General features: G+C 41.6%; 2 protein-coding genes across 3 annotated transcripts in view; one reads left to right on the plus strand and one right to left on the minus strand.

Annotated features, from left to right (window-relative positions):
• The window catches only part of C12H2orf76 (chromosome 12 C2orf76 homolog), a 447,011-nt gene that overhangs the window by 340,640 nt on the left and 87,202 nt on the right, over positions 1-19,169 (minus strand). The window lies entirely within an intron of this gene.
• Positions 1-19,169, plus strand: part of CFAP221 (cilia and flagella associated protein 221) — a 113,606-nt gene that overhangs the window by 77,723 nt on the left and 16,714 nt on the right. For both annotated transcript variants that reach the window (XM_050752702.1, XM_050752703.1), the window contains 7 exons: positions 2,164-2,269; positions 4,222-4,355; positions 6,422-6,502; positions 7,119-7,226; positions 7,316-7,450; positions 16,313-16,471; positions 17,862-17,953. In XM_050752702.1, the coding sequence (XP_050608659.1) occupies positions 2,164-2,269; positions 4,222-4,355; positions 6,422-6,502; positions 7,119-7,226; positions 7,316-7,450; positions 16,313-16,471; positions 17,862-17,953 (815 nt within the window). The remainder of the gene's footprint in view (positions 1-2,163; positions 2,270-4,221; positions 4,356-6,421; positions 6,503-7,118; positions 7,227-7,315; positions 7,451-16,312; positions 16,472-17,861; positions 17,954-19,169) is intronic.

Raw genomic sequence — 19,169 nt, forward strand, 5'->3', positions numbered from 1 at the left:
TACTGCCCAAAGTAATTTATAGATTCAGTGTTATTTCCATCAAGCTACCATTGACTTTCTTCCCAGAATTAGAAAAAAACTACTTTAAATTTCATATGGAACCAAAAAAGAGCCTGTATAGCCAAGACAATCCTAAGCAAAAAGAACAAAGCTGGAGGCATCACACTACCTGACTTCAAACTATACTACAAGGCTACAGTAACCAAAATAGCGTGGTACTGGTACCAAAACACACATATAAACCAATGGAACAGAACAGAGTCCTCGGAAATTATGCCACACATCTACCACCATCTGATCTTTGACAAACCTGACAAAAACAAGCAATGGGGAAAGGATTCTCTGTTTAATAAATGGTGTTGGGAAAACTGGCTAGCCATATGCAGAAAACTGAAACTGGACCCCTTCCTTAACACCTTATACAAAAATTAATTCAAGATGGATTAAAGACTTAAACATAAGACCTAGAACCACAAAAACCCTAGAGGAAAACCCAGGCAGTACCATTCAGGACCGAGGCATGGGCAAAGATTTCATGACTAAAACACCAAAAGCAATGGCAACAAAAGACAAAATTGACAAATGGGATCTAATTAAACTAAAGAGCTTCTGCACAGCAAAAGAAACTATCATCGGAGTGAACAGGCAACCTACAGAATGGGAGAAGATTTTTGCAATCTATCCATCTCACAAAAGGTTAATATCCAGAATCTACAAGGAACTCAAACAAATTTATAAGAACAAAACAAACAACTCCATCAAAAAATGGGTGAAGTATATGAACAGACACTTCTCAAAAGAAGACATTTATGTGGCCAACAAACATGAAAAACAGCTCATCATCAGTGGTCATTAGGGAAATGCAAATCAAAACCACAGTGAGATACCCTCTCACACCAGTTAGAATGGTGGTCATTAAAAAGTCAGGAAACAACAGATGCTGGAGAGGATGTGGAGAAATAGGGATCCTTTTACACTGCTGGTGGGAGTGTAAATTAGTTCAACCATTGTGGAAGACAGTGTGGCGATTCCTCAGGGATCTAGAACCAGAAATACCATTTGACTCAGCAATCCCATTACTGGGTATATACCCAAAGGATTATAAATCATTCTACTATAAAGACACATGCACATGTAAGTTTATTGCAGCACTGTTCACAATAGCAATGACTTGGAACCAACCCAAATGTCCATCAGTGACAGACTGGATAAAGAAAATGTGGCACATATACACCATGGAATACTATGCAGTCATAAAAAAGGATGAGTTCATGTCCTTTGCAGGGACATGGATGAAGCTGGAAATCATCATTCTCAGCAAACTATCACAAGAACAGAAAACCGAACACCACATGTTCTCCCTCATAAGTGGGAGTTGAACAATGAGAACACATGGACACAGGGAGGGGGAATATCACACACCAGGACCTGTTGGAGGGTGGGGGACTAGGGGCAGGATATCATTAGGAGAAATACCTAGTATAGATGGCGGGTTGATGGGTGTAGCAAAATACCATGGCCGTGTATATTTATGTAACAAACCTGCATGTTCTGCACATGTATCCCAGAACTTACAGTATATATTTAAAAAAAAAACAACAACAACAACAAAAAGAGCTGCTTACAGAATGGAAAGTGATGTAAATTATAGAATGAACAATCCCCTCAACCACAGCTCTGGGCTCAGGTACCACTCACCTGCAGTAGCATCTGCTCTGAAGGCAAAGCTCATTGGTATGCAGTTACCATTGCCCGTAACCCACAGTGCTATTACTGCAGAATCACCTGTGCCATTTGTCCTCCAACTCTGAAAATAGCACAGTGCTAGCATTACTATTCAGATATATCCAGAAGAAACAACAAAGAACTAGTCATTCTTTCCACACTGGAAATATGAGAAAATCAAGGCTCATAAATTGGGTGAGACAAGGCCAGATGACAACTTGGTCTTTTTTGTATTCAGGCAATTCAGTATTGCCCGGACTTTGAAGTCTCTGTAACTGCAGCCTAGGGAGAGTAACATGCCACACTCACTCCCTGTGAACTCTGACTTACAGTGGCAGTCTCAGCTCTTAGTGTGATTGGGGAAAGTGAATTAGGTTGAATGCCAAAATGAGCATGTGTTGATTAATAATTTGAAATCATGATCCACTCCAATTTCAGGTCATGATTCAGGGACGATTATTCAATATGCTGAGTGCTGTTCGTGAAATGGACAAAGAGAGTGTACTGAGAAAGATCGGCCAAGCAAAACAATCGATGGCACAAGGTGAAGTATGGCTGCAAAGCACAGAGATGCCAAGACTGATCATGCCTCTGAGTGCGAATTTTCCTTGGAATGAAGTTAGCCCTATGCAAATAAAAAATTTTCACCAGTCACACATATTAGTTTCCTATCCCTGCTATAACAAATCGCTTGTGCCCTCTGCTTCCTCTTGTCACCAGAGACTAGGGTAGTCATCATTTATACTTGCTGATTGACTGCCTGAATCTGGTATTTTCTCAACCCAGCACTTACACATTAAGCCTTTTAAACTTAATGGCTTAAAACAAGGCAAATTTATCATCTCACAGTTCTGGAGGTCAGAAGTCTAAAACCAAGGTGTTGATAGGGCTGCAGTCCGCCTGGGGGCTTGCAAGTCCTTGCCTTTTCCAGCTCCTGGAGTCCACCTGTATTCCTTGGCTCATGGCCCCTTCCCCGCATAACCCTAACCTCTTGCTTCTGTCCTCACATCTCCTTGTGTGAGTCTGATTCCCCCGTTTCCTTCCTATGGAGACTCTGATTACGTAAGGCCTACCTGTCTAGTGCAGAATAATCCCCATCACAGAGCCCCATCTGCAGAGTGCCTTTTACCATGGAAGATAACACATTCACAGGCCCCTGGGAATAGGATGTGGATACCTCTAAGTGCCATTATTCAGCCTATCTCATGATATAAAGTGGATCTCCATGCCAGGTTTGGCTGAAATTCCTACCCACTTGGTAATGAACAAGGTCACCCAATCCCAAACCAAGTTGTAATGTCTGTGAAGTGTGGCTGTGGCTCGACCTCCTGTTTTGTGCCCTCTGCTTCCTCTTGTCACCAGAGACTAGGGTAGTCATCATTTATACTTGCTGATTGACTGGCTGAATTTGGTATTTTCTCAACCTACCATTTGCACATTAAGCCTTTTAATCTTGTATTGTATTTCCTTAAGTTAAGGAAATTTCCATCCTGGCCACCATGACCACTGTAGCTCATACCTATAATCCCAACTCTTTTAGAGTCCAAGGTGGGAGGATCACTTGAGCCCAGGAGTTCAAGACAAGCCTGGGCAACATACTGAGACCCCTGCATAATTAAAAATTATCCAGGACTGGTGGCATATGCCTGTAGTCCCAGCTACTCAGGAAGCTGAGGTGAGAGGATAAGCTAAGCCCAGGAGCTCAAGGTTATAGTAAGCTGTGATCGCACCACTGCACTCAAGCGCAGGTGATAGAGCAAGACCCTGTCTCTAAAAAAAACAAAAAAAAGAAAGAAATTCCAATCCTCTGATGCCCAGCTTGGCTGGGACTGTTGGAGGCCCACTCTCAGTAGCTTCTGGGAGCCCTAACACCATATCACCATATTCTCCCAATACATATATTCCCAATCCACAGTTTGTATGCCAGCCCACAAGCAGGCCCGGATCTTTCCAGACTCTTCCTCCCTTCCCGGCCTGAGCCTCTGAGCCTGGCTCAGGCTTCCCCGTCCTCCCTAGGCACAACCACACTCCCATCTGCCACTCCACTGAGACCCAAATGTGTATTTTGTTTTTCAAAACATTGTATAACATTTTAATGATTCTCTTTCTTCCTCCTATATTATTTTTTATCTCTGGTGTTGAAGTTTATTAATAAATAAACTCTTTTTCCTGAAAAATTATAAAATTTACTTGTGAATTGTGTGGGGATGTATAGAAAATGTCTTCATTTACTTCTTTAATCATTTTCTTTCCTTAATTCATCAGAGATATTTTAATTATGAATTATAATTTTCTGGAAATAAAGATAAAATTTTTTAACCGGAAAGGAGGTTGAGGTAAGGAACCAATGGGACACTAAAAGTGGAAATATATATATATATATAAACACGCACACACCCACTAATTGGTACATGGAAAATATGCAAATATATGTGGTGGTTTCCCATGAAAATACCTTTAGTACCCCCTAAAAGTGCTGTTTTTTTCTACCCATAGAGGTGAATTTCTTCAAATTCTTCCTGAAGCGGAGCAGTCAGGATGATTATACCAGCCGATTCTCTGTGTCGCCCAATGAGGTGCTGCCCTTCGCTTTCCCAGACTGCAGCTCGCCCCAGGACTCTAACGAGTTGGTAGGTGCTGTCAGACTTGGTGGCAGGGACTGGACATGATCATGATCGTGTTGGGCAGATACAAGGCAAGCCCTTCCGTCTTAGTCCCTTCACCTCCTCCCAGAGGCTCCAAAGGAAGACCAGGAGAGTACTACCAGTGGAAAACCAGGGATCATCTCCTGCCATCTGCCTTGCTCCTGATACACCTGCACAGAGCTCCCTGGTAACCTGGGCTGGTCCTTCCCAGCCTGAAATGCAGCATGAGCACTGACCCCCGCCCAACTGTCCTGGAACTGGGCCTGAGTGCAGAAGGGAAGAGAGAGGAACCCAGAGGGCCCCACCTGGCCCAGGGAGGCAGGCTCTGCTCAGCTGGGCCCTTCTGCTGCCTGGGCAAATTGTAGAAGTCAGGGAAGGGCAGCCCTCAAGTCTGGGCCTGACCTCATAAGAAGGGAATGTGGTCCCAGAAACTGACAATCTAACCCATCAGACTCACAATCCACTTCTCTCGCTCTCTCTCTGGGGTGTGCGTGTGCATTTGTGTGTGTGCGTGTGTGTGTGTGTGTGTATCTTTCTCTCTTGGGGTAGCAGGCGGTGTAATGGCTCATCCTTCTTCCCTTATGGGCACAATGGTGCATTATTGAAAAAGTAAGAGTTAACCCTTATGTTGTATTTACTATACTTCAGGCAGTGTCTTAAGTCCTTCCAGTATATCACCTCATTTAATCTTCAACAAATCTACATGATAGGTTTACCATTTTTCAAATGAGGAAACTGAAGCACACATTCACATAGCCAGTAATAAAATGTTGCTCGCGTTCACATCGTTAGTAATAAAAAGTATACTTAAATCAATATTGCAAGTGCATGTGCAAAATATTTTGTTAATTTCAAAGAATAAACATCATTCACATTCTAAAATATTTGTTAAGCATTGCAGGTAATCTACTCAAGAATTACGGGACTGAATTTAGAAATTCCATACGTTTTCTGCTTTTGATAATTGTATGACTTAAAAGAGCAGAATAATTAGTTCCTAAGAAATAAAAATCCTGTGATTTTCAAGCAACAATAAATGTCTGACACTCGATAATTAATGGGGTGAAGAGGTTGATGGGGTGGAAAGAGATCGTCACTGTGCAGTGGAGCCCCCTCATTATTTTTGAATAGTTTGAAGCTGACATGTTTCATTTGATCTTTTAGTGCTACAAAGACTTCCCTGCTGCTCAGCGTTGTTGAAAAATAGAGTGCTCAGCATTCCTGTCTATAAAAAAAAACTATTAATTTATTTCATAAATACTGTATTTCATCAATTCTAAGATGCCTTTTTCTTACACTTAGCATCTAGAAATTTGGAAATGGTATCATTGTGGCATATTAACGTTTCATCATATTAGTTTAGTGATGGCATATTAGATTAGGAGATGTATGCTGTTTTTTGAGTGCCCGTCATATTCAGGCACCATCCAGATCCTCGGGATGTCTGAGACAGACTAGTATGCAGGAAGTGTATTAGGTAGTGCTTCAGGGGTTCGCACCTGTGGAAGGCAGGCAGAGGGGACAGGATTGGGTGGAGAGAGAAGTAGGACCGGGGTCCACCTCAACAAAGGCCTTAGGTGGGCCTATGAGAACTCTGAGGCTGGCACAGGGTGAGAGGACGCAGCATGATTCCCGTGGCTTCAACCCGCCATGGAGGTGAGCTGCCTGGGAGGAGCGCTTGACCCTGATGGAGGCAGTGCCCTTCAGATGAGGCAGCCCCTGAAGAGGGCTCCCCTGCCCGCAAGAGACGTTTCTATCCCTACACTCCTGGCTGAGTCCTTCAAACCTGAAGGAGTTTCTGAGTGACACACTGCAGCCTCCACAACCGCACAAAATAAAAGAGACTCACATCCGCTAGGAGACATGGAGGAGGGGGTGATCAGGGCCGCCTTCCTGCCTTATAGATCAAGTGGCAACTGTGGTTGCAGGAGGAGTTGCTCTGAGAGTAGAACTGGTCATTAATGTTTCAAAATGTAATGGAAACAGAAGCATAGCCACTCTTGCTCAGTGGTGATTCTCTGTTCTTTTTCTTTTTTTCCTTTACATTTTAGGCTCCTGATGGCCTTGGACTGGTCCCAATTAAGTCTTCAGAAGTTCAAATCAAGCAGAGTTATTCCTTCTTCAATCTGCAGGTCAGACCTGTCACATAGAATTAATTAATTGAGTTTCTTATTAAGTAAACAAGATATTCTTGAATTTGAATTGCAGTGTTTTATATAGTTTTGCTTTATGGCAGATTACACTGTGTGGCACACTCTGCTGCTATTGGATAACATATGGGAGGTACACCAGATTCTTTTCTCATAGTGTGGTTTATGCAAACCAGGATTTCTACTCTGTGGATATATCTATATCATGCATATATGAAGCTATCTGAACTACATATATTAGAAACTTCGAGAAAAAATATAAGATAAGTGAGAAAAAATTAGTCAGCCTTTCTTGAGACATATGACCACTTCTGTTTTTGAAAATGAAAATATTTTGGTGTCCTTCTACACTTAAGCCATGTAGTATGGTTGAGTAATCATGAACACTCATGTGTGCCGAAACCCAGAGCAGGGCTCAGGACTTTCACTAAAGTCTGTCCAGACTGGTCCAAACTAACAATAGCCACAATCCGATGACTGCAACATGGTTCTTGTCTTACTTTTACCACCAGGAAGCTCGGAAATGCTGTTGTTGAGAAGTAGATCCCACCAAATGGTAACAGGTTTTTAAGGATTTTCAGTCTTCTTTCACCTTCAGGTTCCTCAACTGTACAAAATTAAGAGATATCAGCCATTCTCTGTCCACAAGTCTTCAACAAGTTACAGACCTCAAAAGCTTGCCCGAGCCCTAAAGCAAGGAGCTGAGGTAACACACCCCCACCTTCCAGAATCTCCCTCATCTTTTCCCTCCTATCCTGGCATCAAAACTAACGTGCTGCCCTTGGTCCTTGTTAGGATGAAGTCACCACCATCGTAGCCCTTCCAAAACAAGACTCCACAACTCAGCTCTCTGGCAAGACATCAGTTTTGAGCATGAAACCACCTGAGGCCTTAGCCATGTCTCTGGATTATGATCCTCTGTATATTTTTGTAAGTGGCAACTGGCAGAAGCCTTGTTTTCTGTGTTCCTTTATTTCAGCAATTACTCTACAGGAAAAAGAGCATTCTTTGGGAATATTTTTTCCCTTTGGAATTTCAAGTGTTAAACAATATCTGACCTTTAAAATTGTTTGCCAGCCTTTGTTTTTTGGAGAATATCAATGATTCCATCTTTTAGCAATTCCTTCATTTTTAATGAAAATAATTTTATGATCTTTTCTAAAAATCTATAATATGTAAATATAGGCCAAAGAAGAAATTAAAAAAGAAATTAGAAAGTATTTTTAAGTGAATGAAAATGAAAACAAACAAAAAATCTGTGGGAAATTTATAGCACTACACACCTACATTGGAAAAGAAGAAAAGTTTCAAGTTAATGTCCTAAGCTACCCCTTTAAGAAACTAGAAAAAAGAGGGCAGATGAAACCAAACTAAGCAGAAAAAAGAAATAATAAAGGTCAAATTGACAATTAATGAAATAGGCCGGGCACAGTGACTCATGCCTATAATCCCAACACTTTAGGAGGCCAAGCCAGCAGATCACTTGAGGTCAGGAGTTTGAGATCAGCCTGGCCAACATGGCGAAACCCTGTCTCTACTAAAAGTACAAAGAAATTAGCCAAACGTGGTGGCCCCTGCCTATAATCCCAGCTACTCAGGAGGCTGAGGCAGGAGAATTGCTTGAACCCAGGAGGAGGAAGTTGCAGTGAGTTGAGATCATGCCACTGCACTCCAGCCTGGGCAACAGAGCAAGACTCCATCTCAAAAGAAAATAAAATGAAATAGAAAGCAGAAAAACAATAGAGAAAAACTGGTTCTTTGAGAAGATCAATAAAATTGATAAACCTGTAACTTGACTGATCAGGAAAAAAGGCAAAAGGCACAAATTACCAATGTCAGGAATGAGAAAGGTGACATCACTACATATTCTACAGATTTTAAAAAGATAAGAAGTTAATATTATGAAAAACTTGATGCCAGTAAATTTGATGACTTAAATGTGCAAATTCATTAAAAGGCACAAACTGTAAAATCTTATTTAAGAGGAGATAAATAGCCAAAATAGCTTTTTTTTTCCGAGATGAGTCTCGCTGTGTCCGCTAGGCTGGAGTGCAATGATGTAATTTTGGCAAGCATCTCCTCCCGGGTTCACACCATTCTCCTGCCTCAGCCTCCCAAGTAGCTGGGACTACTACTTGGTGCCCCCCACCATGCCCGGCTAATTTTCTGTATTTTTAGTAGAGACGGGGTTTCACCATGTTGGCCAGGATGGTCTTGATCTCCTGACCTTGTGATCCACCTGCCTCGGCCTCCCAAAGTGCTGGGGTTACAGGCGTGACCCACCACGCTCGGCAAAGTAGCTTTATATCTGTTAAAGAAATTGAATTTTTGGTTGAAAACTTTCCCACAAAGAAACCTCCAGGCCCAGATGCCTTCACTATGGAATTCTGCCAAATATTTAAGGAAGGAATAATACAAAATCTACACAAATTCTTCCAGAAAATGGAAGAGAAGAGACTAATTCCCAAATCATTCCAGAGGCTAGTATTACTCCGATACCAAAGCCAGACAGAGATATTACAGGAAAAAAAAGAAAAGATCAATATCCTTCATGAACATAGATGAAAATATTTTTAACAAAATTTTAATAAATCAAGTTAATTGCTTTATAAAATGGATAATGTATCATAACCAAATAGGGGCTTGAATCAGGAATACAAGATTAATTTAACATTAAAAACTCACTGTAGTTTACATGTAACACTCTAAAAAGGAAAAACATCTCAATAGTAACAGAAAAATTATCAAACATCCATTCCTGATGAACGCTATCAGCAAGTGCGGGATAGAAGGGAACTTTCTCAACCAAATAATAGTCATCTATTTAAAACCTAGAGCCAACATCAAACTGAGTAGTAAATGACTGAATGCCTTCCTCCTAAGGTCAAGAACAAGGCAAGGATGTCTGCTCTCACTAATTCTATTCAGGATTATAAGTGTAGCCAATGTAACAAGACAAGAAAAATAAATAAAAGGCAGCCAGATTTGAAAAGAAGATATAAACCCATCTTTATTTACAAAAAAAAAAAAAAAAGATTGTCTATCAAGAAAATACAATGAAATCTACAAAAAACTACTTAAACTAATAAGGGAATTTAACAAGATTGCAGGATGTAGAATCACCATATAAAAATCAATCATATTTCTGTATACTAGCAATAAACATTATGAAACTTAAGTTTCAAAAGCCATATCATTTAACAATAGCATCAAAACATGTGAAATAATTAGAGATAAATATGACAAACATGTATAAGATCAGTACACTGAAAATTATAAAACATTACTGAGAGAATTCAAAGAAAACCTAAATAAATGGAGAAATAAACAGATTAATGGAACAGAATAGAGGATCCAGAAATATATTCATTCATACATTATCATCAATTGATTTTTGACAAAGGTCAGAGATAATTCATCAGAGAAAAGATAACCTTTCAACAAATTGTGCTAGAACATTTGGATATCTATTTACCAAAAATAAAAACAAGAATTTCAATTAGTATCTCACACCATCTATGTAAATTAATACAACATGGATCATAGACCTAAATAGAAAACCTGAAACTGTAAAACTACTAGAAAACACACAGAAAATCTTTGTGATCTTCCAATTAGACAAAGATTTCTTAGATAAAACACCAAAAAAACACAACCCATAAATGGAAAAAAAAATGGATTAATTGGACTTTGTCCAAATTAAGAATTTCTGTTAATGTTAAGAAAATAAAAATATAAATCACAGACTTGGAGAAAATATTTGGAAATCACATATCTGATAAGAACTTATATCCAGAATATATAAAGAACTGTCAAAATTCACAAAGGAAACAGTCAACAGAATGAAAAAGTGACCTACAGAATATAGTCAGCAAACTATATATTTGATAAGGAGTTAATACCCAAAATATATAAGAAACTTCTACAACTCAATAGTTAAAAAAAAAAAAAAAAAAAAAAAAAAAAAACCTGGCTGGGTGCAGTGGCTCAATGCCTGTAATCCCAGCACTTTGGGAGGCCAAGGCGGGTGGATTACAAGGTTAGGAGATTGAGACCATCCTGGCTAACACGGTGAAACCCCGTCTCTACTAAAAATACAAAATTAACTGGGCATGGTGGCGGGCGCCTATAGTCCCAGCTACTCAGGAGGCTGAGGCAGGAGAATGGCGTGAATCCTGGAGGTGGAGCTTGCAGTGAGCCGAGATCACGCCACTGCACTCCAGCCTGGGTGACAGAGCAAGACTCCGTCTCAAAAAAAAAAAACAAAAAAAAAAAACAAAAAAAAACTAATAACTCATTTTAAATAGTGGGTTAAAACTTGAATAGACATTTCTCCAAAGAAGACTTATAAATGGCCAACAGCTATATGAAAAAACTGCTCACCACTAATCATCAGAAAAAAAATCAAAACCATAATTAGATATTACCTAACATCTGTTAAGAAGGCTATTGCCAAAAAAATAAAACACAGTAAGTGTTAAGGAAGTTGTAGAGAAAGTGGAATCCTTACACACTGTTGGTAGAAATCCAAAATGGTACATCCACTGTAGAAAATAGTATGGAGGTTCCTCAAAAAATTAAATATAGAACTGCCATATGATCCAGCAATCAGCTGGGTGTGGTGGCACATGCCTATAGTCCTAGCTACTTGGGAGGCTGAGGCAGGAGGACCCCTTGAGCCCAGGAGTTCAAGCCTGCAGTGAACTGTGATTTCACCACTGCACTCCTGCCTGGGCAACAGAGTGAGACCCTGTCTCAAATAATAATAATAATAACAGTAATAATAATAATGTGAACCAACAATCCCACTTCTGGATATGTTTCCAGAAGTATTAAAATCAGGGCTAGGCATGGTGGTTCATGCCTGTACTCTCAACACTTGGGAGGATAAGGCAGGAGGATCACTTGAGCCCAGGAGTTTGAGACCAGCCTAGGCAACATAACAACACCCTATTTCTACAAAAAAATTAGTGAGGCGTGATGGCAGAAGCCTGTAGTCCCAGCTATTTGGGAGGCTGAGGCGAGAGGATCGTTCGAGCCCAGGAGGTCAAGGTTGCAGTGAGCCATGATGGTGCCACTGCACTCCAGCCTGGGTGACAGAACAAGACCCTGTTTCAAAAAATAGAGAGAAAGAAATCAGAATATCAAAGAGATACTAACACTCCTGTGTTCATTGCAGCACTATTCACAATAGCTAAGATATGAAAACAATCTAAAAATCTATCAACAGATGAATGGAATAAAAAAAGTGGCATATTCAGACAGTGGAATACTATTCAGCCTTTAAAAAAGAAGGAAATTCTGTAATACGCAAAACAGCATTGATAAACCTTGAGGACATTATGCCAAGCTAAATAAGCCAGTCACAGAAAGACAAATATGAGATGTTGATAATAGCCAGATTGACAGAATCAAAGAGTGAATGGTGGTTATCAGAGGCCAAGAGAGGGGAAAATGGGGAGTTACCAGGCAACAGCATAAAGTTGCAGTCAAGAAAGATAAATCCGCTCTCACAATCTGCAGTACAACATCACACTTAGAGCCAATAATGCACATTTAAAAATTTGTTAAAAGGGTAGTTCTCATGCTAAGTGTTGTTACCACAATACAATAAATAATTTTTTAAAAAATTATCAGAACTCAATAATAAGCAAGCAAACAATCCAATTTTTAAATGGGCAAAAGATTTGAACAGATTCTTCACCAAAGAAGATATACAGATGGCAAATACGCACACAAAAAGATGCACAGAATAATGCATCATTAACAACGCAAATTAAAATGGCAATGAGCTCTCTCTGTTAGAACACCTACAATTTGAAAAACTGCTGGTGGGAATGTAAAATGGTACAAGTACTTTGGAAAACTGTTTGGCAGTTTCTTACAAAGTTAGTAGTTAACATACACCCACCATATGTCCAACCATTCCATTCCTAGCTATTCACCCGAGATAAATGGAAGCATTAAACTTGTGCAAGAATATTCATAGCAGATTTCCAGTGCTCCCCAAACTGGAAAATAAGTGTCCATTAGCAGGTTAACAGATAAACAAATTGTGGCATAACCATACAGTTGAATACTCCTCAGTAATAGAAATGAATGAGCTCTTCATGTATATAAAAATGTGAATGATTCTCAAAGTAATTATCTTGGGTAAAAGAAATCAGACAAAAAAGATTACATGCTGTTTTGTTCAATTTACATAAAAGTCTAGAATATCTAAAGTAATCTACAGAGACAGAAAGATTGGTGGCTGCCTGTAGATGGGTTGGGTGCATAGGTGTGGAGGGGCAGGAAGTGAGGATGGGGGAATGATGAGGGGCATGAAATAACTCTTGGGGGTGATGGAAATGTTCATTATGTTTATGACGGCAATGGTTTTGCAGGTGTAACAAGTGTTAAAACATATCAAACTATGTAATTTAAATATGTGTCATTTATTGTACATCAACTATATATCAGTACAGCAGTAAAAGTAAGAATTAGGAGACCCTAAGGAAAGAAAGGAAACACTGTAGTGGTTACAACTGGTGAAGCATTATAGTGAAGTCTTGGGCTGATCTCTGGGCATTCAGCCTGGAGGAGGGAGGGTAAAGGGCTCTGAGAAAGAGGTGTCTAGGAAAGGGTAGGCTCCAAGCACTAACAGTGCAATTGAGAGTCTGGAACACTCAAGGATTGTATAAAGGCACATCAAGAAAAGAAGAAGCAATTATAATCTACAAGAGGGGAAATCAACTGAATATCAGTATGTGCTCAAAATAGGAAACCAAACTAAAATTTGACATGATTTTTAAGAGCTGATGGAAAATCTAAAAATATAATACATTTGGCCATGATATCAGAACTCTTCTTTAATGGTGGCCCGCAGGTCATGATATTGAACCTTTAGCCAAAATATAAATAAGTAAATAAGCCAAACCCGTAATCCAAGCTTCGACTTGGCCTGGCAGAGAAACATATTTACATAGTTGAGAGAAAGTAAATACTACTTATTAGTTTTCAACTTTTAGAGGCAGCCTATGAGCAAAGCATGAGGGTCTGGCTGTAGTTCTGGAAGGCAAATGTTAAGGATCTCAACAATATCAAAGGAAAATTGCGAAAGCAAGAAAATAAGGTACAGGAAAGCAGAAGAATGATGTTTTCATTTCACCTGAAGGGGAGTTGAAATACTCAACTAAAGATGATGAACAAGAAATAGGGGTATGTGTGTATCATTTCAAGTCACAATGGTGACCAACGGCAGAATAAGGCAACCTTCAAAACAGGAAAGGAGAAGTTTGGAAGGGGCATTTGTGTACATAAGCAAAGTCCTTGTCTTGCATAGTAATGAGTCAGTAGATACTGCCTGAGGTTGACAATCAAGAAATGGAAGAATAAGCATGATGTTTAGAGTTAGGGTGGTGACCACTAGAGTCACAAAAGCCAGAAACACGGGAAAGAAGCAGCCTCTGGGATGTGGGCCTGGTAACAAGAAGGGCCAGCGGAAGACCACTGCTTTTCCTCACAAATCCTTGCAGCCGAGGTGAGTTGCTACCATATGCATGCGTTAGTTTAGGAAAATTAAAATTAAAAGCATCATGGGGTGACCACTCAGACCAGTTACGCTGGTAGCAATGGGGATCTGAAGGATGACAACTACGGGAGACAGTGCCATTGCCATTTCCAAAAAGACTGCGTTCATGATGCTTGGCCCAAGGCAGAGAGAGCCAGCCACATGGCAGCTTCACATGTCCTTAGTCAACCAGGGTAGAAGACACTCCTGAAGGCCACACAGGGCATTTCCCCTCCCCTGGTGTTGTAAACCTTTACCCTCACGCTATCCCCATAGGGTGGGCCCAGCCCCACTCCCCATCACACTGCCTCCCTAAATCCCACCTCAACCACAAGTGCTTACCAAGGTGTATGCTTTTTTCCACATTACTGTGGGCATCTCAGACCCCCTCAGTGGCCATCGTTGCCTCCCTGCCCTCCCCACTCCTTTATATGCAGGAGTTCAGTCCAGAGCCCTCTCCCTACCTTTGCCCCAGGCCCTCATCCTGGCCCTCAAGTGGCTCGGCAGCCTCTGCACTAAGGCTTACCGCCTTTCCAGCCTTCTTGACTCACCACCGCTGGGCCCTCCCCCACCTTGCCTCTGGATGCTGGAATGCGTTCAGGTCTAGCTGCATGTCATTTAAGTTTGGGGGGACATTTGTTTCTTGGCAGTGAGATTGAATTTCCATAGGCTAAGTGGTTTTGTGGGGTTTTTTAACTTGTTTAAAAAAGTCAGACAAACAACAGAATCTCAGTGTAGTGGTTCTTAAACATCAAACATCTGAAATTAAACAGCTCGCGGGGGTGCTATGTTGCTGTTTGGAACAAGAATAGGGTTCTTGTTGCACGAGCCTCTGAGAGAACAGTAAAAGGCTCTGTATTTTAGTATTTTGATATAATTGCTCTGTGCCTCCATTAGTTCTGCTGGAAAATTAATAAAAAACAGGATCTCCCTTAAAACCAGATACTACTTCCAAATGGAGCCTTCCTGAATTAAACACATTACCAAAACAATGTTAAATGTTGACATTTCCTGATACATCAAATGTCATCCTCTTTTTTGTCATCTCTTTAAAGTAGCTTTTAAAAGCCTATTTTTGTTTTCAAAACCAGAGCTCATTTGCTTTTTTAAACCAGTTTGCTCATTTAATAACTCCCTAATTCATCAGCATTAGAAACAAATATGCAAAGCTGTTTTAAGCTGTGATTTCATGTGAGTTTAGTAAACCCATATGGTATGTAATGAAGCTCTTAAGCCTTAAAAGTGACGTTTATGAATGACTATGATTTTTTAAACGCTGCTGGCTTGAAGACACCTCTGCTGTCCTGCTTCTTTTCCAGAGAAGCTGACGTGGAGTCACAGAGTGCTAGTGCTAGTGGGAGCCACAGACAGCATTAGCTGATGCCTGTCCTATCCCTGGCTTAATGCTCATCATCACTGGCCATCAGAGAAACGCAAATCAAAACCACAATGAGATACCATCTCACACCAGTTAGAATGACAATCATTCAAAAGTCAGGAAACAACAGGTGCTGGAGAGGATGTGGAGAAATAGGAACACTTCTACACTGTTGGTGGGACTGTAAACTAGTTCAACCATTATGGAAAACAGTATGGCGATTCCTCAAGGATCTAGAACTAGAAGTACCATATGACCCAGCCATCCCATTACTGGGTATATACCCAAAGGATTATAAATCATGCTGCTATAAAGACACATGCACACGTATGTTCATTGTGGCACTATTCACAATAGCAAAGACTTGGAATCAACCCAAATGTCCATCAGTGACAGACTGGATTAAGACAATGTGGCACATATACACCATGGAATACTATGCAGCCATAAAAAAGGATGAGTTTGTGTCCTTTGTAGGGACATGGATGCAGCTGGAAACCATCATTCTCAGCAAACTATCGCAAGAACAGAAAACCAAACACCGCATGTTCTCACTCATAGGTGGGAACTGAACAATGAGATCACTTGGACTCGGGAAGGGGAACATCACACACCGGGGCCTATTGTGGGGAGGGGGGAGGGGGGAGGGATTGCATTGGGAGTTATACCTGATGTAAAGGACGAGTTGATGGGTGCAGCACACCAACATGGCACAAGTATACATATGTAACAAACCTGCACGTTATGCACATGTATCCTGGAACTTAAAGTATAATGATAATAAAAAAATAAAAGAAAAGAAAAAGAAAAAAAAAAAGAAACTGATAAACAAAAAAGAATATTTTTTCCCTGTCTTTGGCAGAATCCCAACCCAGGATTATTTGCTGTAATGCATCCTCTGACCTACGCAGAAACGTCGATAGATTACCATCTATGCTCTCACCCGAAGTACAAAATCACCAAAGAGTCCCACCACGGGTCCAGCATTCCTGTCACCCAAAAGCAGTTTCTCCATCACACGGTAATGTCGTCACCAGGCTCACTGGCAGAGTGGCCCTGGGCTGCAGGGAGGGGCAGGGGACGAGGACAGGGTCACAGCTGGAATTGAGACAAAGAAGGTTTGCTGCCACAGCTGCAGAGCAAGAATGGTAACACCGCCCCCATACCGCCAACCCTAAAGGGGTACAGGTGGAGACCCTGCACCGCCTTGTCCTGACCACACCTGCCTCTCGGGCTGCCTGCTGCCCTTTGTCAACATTCCTTTGGAAGGCTGTACCTAACGTTCATGTGTTCGTATTTCAATCATGTAAAAATGGCCATATAGTATGCGCAAACCCTTGGTCTGACCTCCTCTCTCTTTGACCCCAAGTATAGAAACCAGAATGGACAAGGTGGTGGTGTGACACATGCAAAGAAGTGGCCCCAAGGAATTACTTCCCCCACAGGGAACCACCCTGACCTGAATATCCCCCGACACCCCTTAAGGGTAATCCACAGGCCCTTCAAACTCAATCAACCCTTAACTCAGATTATGATCTCTCTCCCCACTTCTACCAGCCAAGCCACACCCTAAACTGCCTCCTCTTCCTGTGTCACCTACTTGCCTTTCTGTTTTATGGACTTTGTGCAGTTACCTATGAGATTCTTTCCCTCCTCCCACATTCCCCTCATCTCACCACCCCGGGGGGCCACCAGTGTGCCACTGACACAGCAAACAGATTTGCAGACCTCCCTCTAGTCTAGCCTGTGGCCCACTGCTGCTGCAGTCCGCCTTCCCTTCGCAGAAATCTTTCTTTCTCCCAAGGAAGTTTTCTAGGCACAAGTTGATCCTGTCATTTCCTGCTCAAAAGCCTTCCGTGGGCCCCACTGCCTGCAGGAGGAGCTCCAAGCTCATTAGCTTGGCCCACAGTGGCCCTGTGACCTGCCTGGCTCTCCAGCCAGATTCCCTTCTGTCTCTATCATGCACCCTGCACTCAGCCCAGCCGGGGTCTCCTTGCAGCGCTCTCCTCCCACGTGGTGCGCATGTGCAGCTCTCCCGCCTGGAGTGCCACTGGATGAACTGCCTTCCTCTCCGAGTGTTGCATTAGCATCACATTCACAACAAACAAAACAGATTCTAAGGCCGCAGCTGCCCTCCATCCCGAGGACATGTTGCTTGTACAAGTGCCTAATGAAGCAAGGGAAGCAAACCTCACCTTTGTCTCTAATTCTGTGTTGCTTTGTTTAATGTGCTTTGCTGAAGCAATTGCCTTTTTGCTTCAGAAAAATCCAAACTGAATGAAATTACAGATTTTGCTGCTTAGCCTTTTAAGACTGAAAAAAGAGTTGAATAAAACAAAAGTCCTTCCGAAACGTTACCTCACCAAACAGTTGCTTCCCATGTAGCACCCGTGTGCTGACTTTCCTTACAGGACATTATTCCTGGAATAATGCACTGGAAAAGCTTCCAGTCCCTGGTTCTCTCCTGCCTGCCAGACCCCTCCAAGGTGGAGACCACAAAGAGGTAAGCACTTCTCACCTGTTTGTTCACAAGCATGTGTGCCCCACGGATTACAGAGGCAATGATCCCCAAGAGTTAAATGCCAATAATATGCCAAACCATATTTTTAAAGCATGAGAGAAGTTTGCTTCTCTCAGAGAAATTTGATGATGTGTAATTGATTTTCATATTTTGAATTTATCTTAATCAAGATACACTTTTTTGAAAAGTAATGCCCTAGGTGACAAATTGGCAATGCTTGAGTACAAGTAGACAACCATTCCATATAATTTAACTGACATATTCATGGTCAATCTTTTTAAAATTCATAAATTGCTGCCTGGGCAACAGAGAGAAACTCCATCTCAAAACAAAAAAAGGGGGAAAAATCATAAATTGCCAAGATTAGCCTTCCTCACTCCCTGTATCCAGTTTCAAAGAATCCACAGCCCTCTTGTGCCACAGGCTGGCATTCACTGTGAGACCATGGCAATCCCCACACAGAAAACAGCCCACAATGCGTAGATCAGAATATTGTTGAATGATGAAAGAAGAAACTTAGAGTGACTACATTTTTGCTAATTTGCTTATTGAATAGCTCTTCAAAACCGTACGATATCAAACAAGTAGCCTCGTGCCTTTTCGTTAGACTCTCTCTGCCTGGCCAATCGCTCACTCCTGAGCCTTTGGATTTGCTTCTTTAGTCCACTGTCCTTATAAATACGGCTAAATGAGTAATTGATGAACAGACGTGACTAGTGTCCCAAAATGATTATCATCAGCTGTCAAAGTCCCAATCTTCTGATCCAGAATGAGGCCCACCCCAAGGTGGCAGAGCCCCGGCATGGCCCCGAGAGTGGCCAAGAATCCTGAGCTCTGCCACCAGCCAAGATCAGTAGGTGATCTTTATACACACCCCAGCTCCCACTCAGGTCACCTGGATCCTCTGACTCAGAAGCTCACCAGGGAGCTACATGAGCCCCAGGAGCCATGTGACCTCAGCCACACCCCTTGGCCAACTCTCTGGGCCCAGTCCTCTTGTCAGTAAGACAAGGGGATTGGTCTTGTTGCAAAGGCCTTTCTCAGCATTGACATTTTAATTTCAGTAAGAGTGCCAGAGCTCACCCAATGTGCAGCCGTCCACGTACACTACACATCCACCCACGCCTCCCCAGGTATTTGAGGAGATAGTCGGAATCTGGGTTGTGACCCCAGAACACTGAATTTGACTTCCTTCTTC

The sequence above is a fragment of the Macaca thibetana genome, chromosome 12 (assembly GCF_024542745.1).
Source record: "Macaca thibetana thibetana isolate TM-01 chromosome 12, ASM2454274v1, whole genome shotgun sequence".
NCBI lineage: Eukaryota > Metazoa > Chordata > Mammalia > Primates > Cercopithecidae > Macaca > Macaca thibetana.